Genomic DNA, 6,773 nt, shown 5'->3' on the forward strand with positions numbered 1-6,773 from the left:
ATGACTTTTTGGTCATATTTTGGACGACATGCTATAAGTATGACTTCCGTTGAAGTTATGCCATGCAGCACAATGGTGCAGTCGTCAGTGTCGTCGTCTCACAATCTCGAGGTCCCCGGTTCGATCCCGGCCTGGGACTTTCTATGTGGAATTTGCATGTTCCGGCATAGTAATAAGTAAATTAAAATATGTCATCCATAACATGGACGACTAACTTATGCATGTTATCATGCATGTAGTCCATGATGTAAATCAAACATCATGCATATAGTCGTAAATGTGACAAAGTCACACTTCAAGCTAGAACATGCAATCCACCACAGACAGAGTTCCAAGCCCCTGATCGAAGCGAGTACTTCCTGATAGTGAGACGACGACACTAGCGACTGCGGGGTTGTGTGGCCTTTAGTGCATGTTTGTCTGACTTACTTCACTTATATGACTTTTAAACATTTTCTGGAAGAAGGTGCTGTGGTGGAGTGGTTAGTGTTTTCGCCTTCCAGTCAGAAGGTTCCAGGTTCGATTCTTGCCCTCGACGTGACATTGCATCTTGCATTTCAATGTCACCATTTCCAGAGCGAGTCTCGAACCTGGAACCTTCTGACTGGGAGGCAGCCATGCCAACCACTGCACTGTTGATCGCTCTTCCCTAACATGTTTAAAAGTCATATAAGTCAGGCAAGCATGCAATAAAGGCAGCAAAATGGTGCAGTTCCAAGCCAGCGCTGACAGGGGGCCTGGAACTTTGTGTGTGGAGGATTCTTGTTGAATGAAATGTTTTACATTATGGACTACAGGCATAAGTTAGTCATCCATGTTATGGACGATAAAGTGGACTTTTAACTTATTAGTTTTGCAGAAAGATGCAAATTCAACATAGACTGTCAGAGGCGGGAATTGAACCAATGACCTTCAGACTGCCAGACAATAACGCTGACAGCTGCGCCACTCTGCTGGCTAACATAACTTTAACGAAAGTCATACTTATAGCATGCCGTCAGAAATAGCACATATATCATATTTCTTTAATGTTGTCCAAAATGTGATAAAAAGTCATACTATAGCATGTTGTCCAAAGTATGACATCATATTTTGGACGACATGCTGTAGTTTGACTTTTTTGTCACATTTTGGACGACATGCTACAGTATGACTTTTTGATCATATTTTAGACGACATGCTATAGTATGACTTTTTTTTATCATATTTTAGACTACATACTATAGTATGACTTTTTTTATCATATTTTAGACGACACGCTATAGTATGACTTTTTTTTATCATATTTTAGACTACATACTATAGTATGACTTTTTTATCATATTTTAGACGACATGCTATAGTATGACTTTTTTTTATCATATTTTAGACGACACGCTATAGTATGACTTTTTTTATTATATTTTAGACGACATGCTATAGTGTGACTTTTTTTTATCATATTTTAGACGACATGCTTTAGTATGACTTTTTTTTATCATATTTTAGACGACATGCTATAGTGTGACTTTTTTTATCATATTTTAGACGACATGTTATAGTATGACTTTTTTTTATCATATTTTAGACTACATACTATAGTGTGACTTTTTTATCATATTTTAGACGACATGCTATAGTATGACTTTTTATCATATTTTATACGACATGCTATAGTATGATTTTTTTATCATATTTTAGACAATAGTCTATAGTATGACATTTTTTATCATATTTTGGACGACATGCTACAGTTTAATTTTTTTTATCATATTTTGGACGACATGCTACAGTTTAATTTTTTTTATCATATTTTGGACGACATGCTATCATATGACTGTAGTTTTAATTCCACTTGTTTTTACATATTGATTCATGTACAGATTAAAAGGATTAATAACGTTAGTGATACTTATATTTTAAATCAATACAATCATACATCTACATCGTAAAATTATCTTTTTTTTCGTACCGGGGACCCCAAATACAAAAATTTGGCTATTGCCTTGGATTATTGTCCAATGGTCTCTGCTGTTCTAGCTTTTAATAATACAAAGTGTCTACAAAGTGTGTGAGTGAAGCCTGTGACCAAATTGGTAATTCTCATTACACACTGTGAAATTGGGATCCGTCCTAATGAATCAAATCAACCATTTCGCTGGGGACACAATGGAGCGGCCTCTTTCTCTGTATTTAGTTTCTAAAATCAGGTGTAACATACTCATGTTAATGTGGTCCCTCTGATGTGATCTCCACAGTGTGCCGGAGAGCAAAGTCAACATCATCAAGGTGGTCCGCTCCATCCTACGGGAGAACGTGAGGAGGAACGTGAGGAGCGAGGCCCCGTTGGAGAGGAGCTGTAAGGAGCGCTTGGCCCTTCTGCCCTCCTCCGCCAGGCTGGGTGAGCTGTCACAACCATTCCTACCAAACATACTTCTGGATGTTCTATTGAGGAGATATTTCCTCCAATTTAAGACCGATGAAACACTTGACGCGTGTTGAGTACCAGGCACTGCATCCTGGGAAGGTTTCCTTTTTAAAACGTGTCCACATAGAAGTTATTCTCGCTAAGTAGAGTTTGAAGTCATCTGGCTTCCTGAATCCTGAATCTGTGTACTTTAGAGATGATCGTATCTTACTTTTTGAGGTCATAAAATGCTTATGGTGCCAGTGTTTGGCTCATAAGAGTCACGTTTCTGACATCCGTCTCTACTTTTGGTACCAGGTTCCTCCCGGGCTTCCTGGTTGTGTAAGCAGCCACTCGGAGAACTCTCCACCCAGAGTGGGAATCCCAGGCCGGGGCCCGACTCCGACGAGGGAAGCCTCAGCAGTGGAACCTACAGTTTATCTGGGGCTCCTCCTGCCGGCACCTCCTCAGACTCACACATCCTCCTCGTCCAGCAGAACTGGTCTCATGCACATGGGTCCAACTCCCAACCCCGCTCCGCCTCTGTGAAAGAGTCGGATATCTTAAGTGATGAAGATGATGACGGCTTCAGTGAGGGGGGAACAAGGAGGGACAGCGGAGACAGCAGCTCCCCAACGAGTGCAATTGAGGCTCAGTTCCTCCAACTTAAACTGTCGGAGGACGCCGTGTCTAAATGTGCACCCGCCCCCTGCGTTCAACCGGAGGAGGGCGGGGACACTCCGGAGATCCAGCCCAAGCTGGCGCGAGGACACTTCAACGCTGGTAAGAGGAAAAGCAACAGTTTCCGGAGGAGCCAGGGTGCACTGTTGAACATGAAGGAGCAGAGCAGGTCACTGGACAGCCAGACGGACGCGGCGGCGGCGTCTGGGACGGTGGACCTCAACGTGCTGCTGGAGAGAGAGTTCAGCGTCCAAAGTCTGACTTCTGTTGTGAATGAAGACTGTTTTTATGATCCAGCGGAGAGCTCTGGAAACGCTGCCTCTTCTTAGGAGAAACCCCGGTGGCCAAACGTCGGGGTGGTTGTGAAGCTCTGCCTGAACTTGGAAGTCAGTTCAGGAAGTCTCACACCCGCCTGCTAAAGGTTCGGTGTAAATGATCTGCTCTGGTGGAGGCCTATTGGCTAGCAGACCTGGTTTCTCCCCCGAGAGAGGTGAAGTGAGGTGATTTCTGTCCTGATGATAATGACTGCCATGAATCTGCCAAGCAATGATGTGCGATCTCCTCGGCTCTCTGGGAATTCACCTCGTCCCCACAGACCGTCTGAGTGACGTATCCTATTCAAGTTTCGCCCCGCGGCTCCTCCTGACTTGCAGTCTTTATTTGGTGTTTGACCTTTTTTTTAATGAAGAAATGGGGAGAATGTCCTTCTCAGTCAAACGTTGAAAGAAGGGCTGAAGTCCACAGAGCAGATAGAGCCACAGGCTACCGAGATGAATTAAGAGTCTCAGGCAGGCACACTGGTGGTTCGGTACAGTTTTCACATGGCTTCAGGATGAGTAAAGTATTGATTCTTATTTGGTTTCACAGAACCAAACCCTGCAGATCATGGCTTTTATGAATTGCATTTTAGTTAGAAAAGAAAAGGAGGCACTGAGAAAAAGCTGTTGAGATGCACCCAAAGAGCTGCAATGGTCTCGTCTTACTTCCTGAGAAGAGATGACGACGTTGACCCAAATATACAGGAAGGAGACCGACTTATGCAACGAAGCCTTTTTGCTGTATTTTGTGCACTAAAGTACACTGTTTGCCTATATATTTGAAATATTTTCTATCTGTACAGGTTTTAATGTTATTACTGCTGTTTTTATTTATTACTAGGTTTGATCATGTATATCTTAGCGAAGAAACCTTTTGGGTGAAGTCTTGAACTCTTGGCTACAGATTTGGTCTCCTCCTCAATAAAATACAAAAAAAAAGATAACACGGTTTGATGTTTATTCACTTCATTTTAAATGTAGCCTACTGGATTTGGTTGTGTTTTGCTGAAGAATGTAATTTCCAATGAAAACATTGGATGTATGTGTTTTTCAGATGACTGCTTAACTGCCTGGTTTGTTTTTCTGTTTATATGTATCTTGTATATATATCATCTTTTCTATCTATGAAACATGTATGTATACTCATACATACTTGACACTGTACAGTTAAGCAACAAGGCAGGAATTTGCAATAAACACAGCAGATATTTTTGTAAATGTTGTTTGCCAGAGCATAAAGTACATGTTGAAGTACTAAAAACAGGCAAACCACTGGTACATTATTTACCTTCAGTTCAACTTTACCATGCCTTCAATGCTAGCATACCAATGAATGTGAATGCTTCATTCTTATAGAATTGTTTTATAAATAAAAGTTTTATCTGTGAATGACATCAGCGCTTTAAACTTGCCCTTCAAAGTCTGCCACTCTGGTTTTGCCTCTCCTTTACTTTTTATTGACAGGTAGTGGTGCAGCGAGTCTTATCTCAGGCTCAGTCCCGGGACCAGACTTAACGGACGCTCCCCGATTAGCTGTCATAAGAAATGCAGGATTGTATATCCTGGCTTTAGAAGAAAAGGTATACCCTCAATAGAATACATAATGATCTGACAGAAGTGGGGCACAGTTACATGAAGGAAGACTGGGAAAGAGCTTTACTGCTGCTTGGATTTTCTACACGGGCATCTGTGGGGAAACTTTCTGTTGGCTGATTACATTCACCGTCTCCACCAGGACTATTTGTTTTCTAATTATCTTTCATATTAAAGCCAGCAAACTGAACACATCACCAATTCATTCCCCACGTAGTCCTACTGCCGTCTGCATAGCGAGATAAGAGTCAGCGTGTTTTTGAGACAGCTGCTGACATTTTGCCAAAATCCAAACAGGAGGTGAATGGAATTAAATTGAGGTGCCCAAAGCTCACCGATGTAACATTTGCTGCCACTGTGGTCGATAAATCTGTGCAGCAGTAGCACAACGCTGTCTGTGAATAAGAGGGTCACAATCTGGCCCTTATTCCTTAAAAGTTGTATCAAGCTGAATTTTTTTCATATATAATACAAGACTGTTTTGTTTAATACCAAGTTTTACACCGAGCCACAACAGGTATGAGGCACTCCAAGACAACCAGGCATTCAAATACATGAGCACAGGCGTGTTGTTCAGGTAACATGAGCACAGGCGTGTTGTTCAGGTAACAGGAGAACAGGCGTGTTGTTCAGGTAACAGGAGGACAGGCGTGTTGTTCAGGTAACAGGAGAACAGGCGTGTTGTTCAGGTAACAGGAGAACAGGCGTGTTGTTCAGGTAACAGGAGAACAGGCGTGTTGTTCAGGTAACAGGAGAACAGGCGCGTTGTTCAGGTAACAGGAGAACAGGCGTGTTGTTCAGGTAACAGGAGGACAGGCGTGTTGTTCAGGTAACAGGAGAACAGGCGTGTTGTTCAGGTAACAGGAGAACAGGCGTGTTGTTCAGGTAACAGGAGAACAGGCGTGTTGTTCAGGTAACAGGAGAACAGGCGTGTTGTTCAGGTAACAGGAGAACAGGCGTGTTGTTCAGGTAACAGGAGAACAGGCGTGTTGTTCAGGTAACAGGAGGACAGGCGTGTTGTTCAGGTAACAGGAGAACAGGCGTGTTGTTCAGGTAACAGGAGAACAGGCGTGTTGTTCAGGTAACAGGAGAACAGGCGTGTTGTTCAGGTAACAGGAGGACAGGCGTGTTGTTCAGGTAACAGGAGGACAGGCGTGTTGTTCAGGTAACAGGAGAACAGGCGTGTTGTTCAGGTAACAGGAGAACAGGCGTGTTGTTCAGGTAACAGGAGAACAGGCGTGTTGTTCAGGTAACAGGAGGACAGGCGTGTTGTTCAGGTAACAGGAGAACAGGCGTGTTGTTCAGGTAACAGGAGAACAGGCGTGTTGTTCAGGTAACAGGAGGACAGGCGTGTTGTTCAGGTAACAGGAGAACAGGCGTGTTGTTCAGGTAACAGGAGAACAGGCGTGTTGTGCTCTTTCACTGTTTCAGAGTCGTTTTACAACCGGTGACAAATCACGGAGTGAATGTGTGGTTGTGGCAGGTTGCAGCTGACGGCGGTCAGCTGGCTAGAACAATATCATTATGCACAGCAGCAGCAGATTAATGGTTTCAAAAGAATACTAAAATGATTCACAATAAGAATGGAAGGTGGTGGGTTCAGGGTCGCCATTGGACAGATGCTTTTTTTTTTTTTTTGCAGAAATGGTTGACATTCATTCTTTGTGGGACCGATTCAAAATTTAAACTGTCCTCCAATCACCTCTAAACGATCGTAGTGTTTCTCTCAGCATCACAGCTGTCAGACCACATCGTCCACCGTGATATACTGTATTGGCATGTTACCAAGTACACTT

General features: G+C 43.0%; 1 protein-coding gene across 1 annotated transcript; it reads left to right on the forward strand.

Annotated features, from left to right (window-relative positions):
• The first annotated feature begins 2,148 nt into the window (after positions 1-2,148).
• Positions 2,149-4,841, forward strand: LOC138632955 (rho guanine nucleotide exchange factor TIAM2-like). The gene is made up of 3 exons (XM_069718886.1): positions 2,149-2,168; positions 2,238-2,380; positions 2,705-4,841. The coding sequence occupies exons 1-3, from the start codon at positions 2,149-2,151 to the stop codon at positions 3,394-3,396; spliced, it is 855 nt and encodes a 284-aa protein (XP_069574987.1). The 3' UTR covers positions 3,397-4,841.
• Positions 4,842-6,773: the final 1,932 nt, after the last annotated feature.

Source organism: Brachyistius frenatus, unplaced genomic scaffold, assembly GCF_029030835.1.
Source record: "Brachyistius frenatus isolate BFR_SWC_R1_liver_20210118 unplaced genomic scaffold, ASM2903083v1 Contig_201, whole genome shotgun sequence".
Taxonomy (NCBI): Eukaryota; Metazoa; Chordata; class Actinopteri; family Embiotocidae; genus Brachyistius; species Brachyistius frenatus.

Bases quoted from the DNA above. Each gene is read 5' to 3' on its own strand.
- LOC138632955 (XM_069718886.1), top strand. From the start codon at position 2,149: ATGGAGCGGCCTCTTTCTCT. The intron at 2,169-2,237 runs GTATTTAGTTTC...TGATCTCCACAG, and splicing joins ATGGAGCGGCCTCTTTCTCT to TGTGCCGGAGAGCAAAGTCA. The intron at 2,381-2,704 runs GTGAGCTGTCAC...TTTTGGTACCAG, and splicing joins GCCCTCCTCCGCCAGGCTGG to GTTCCTCCCGGGCTTCCTGG.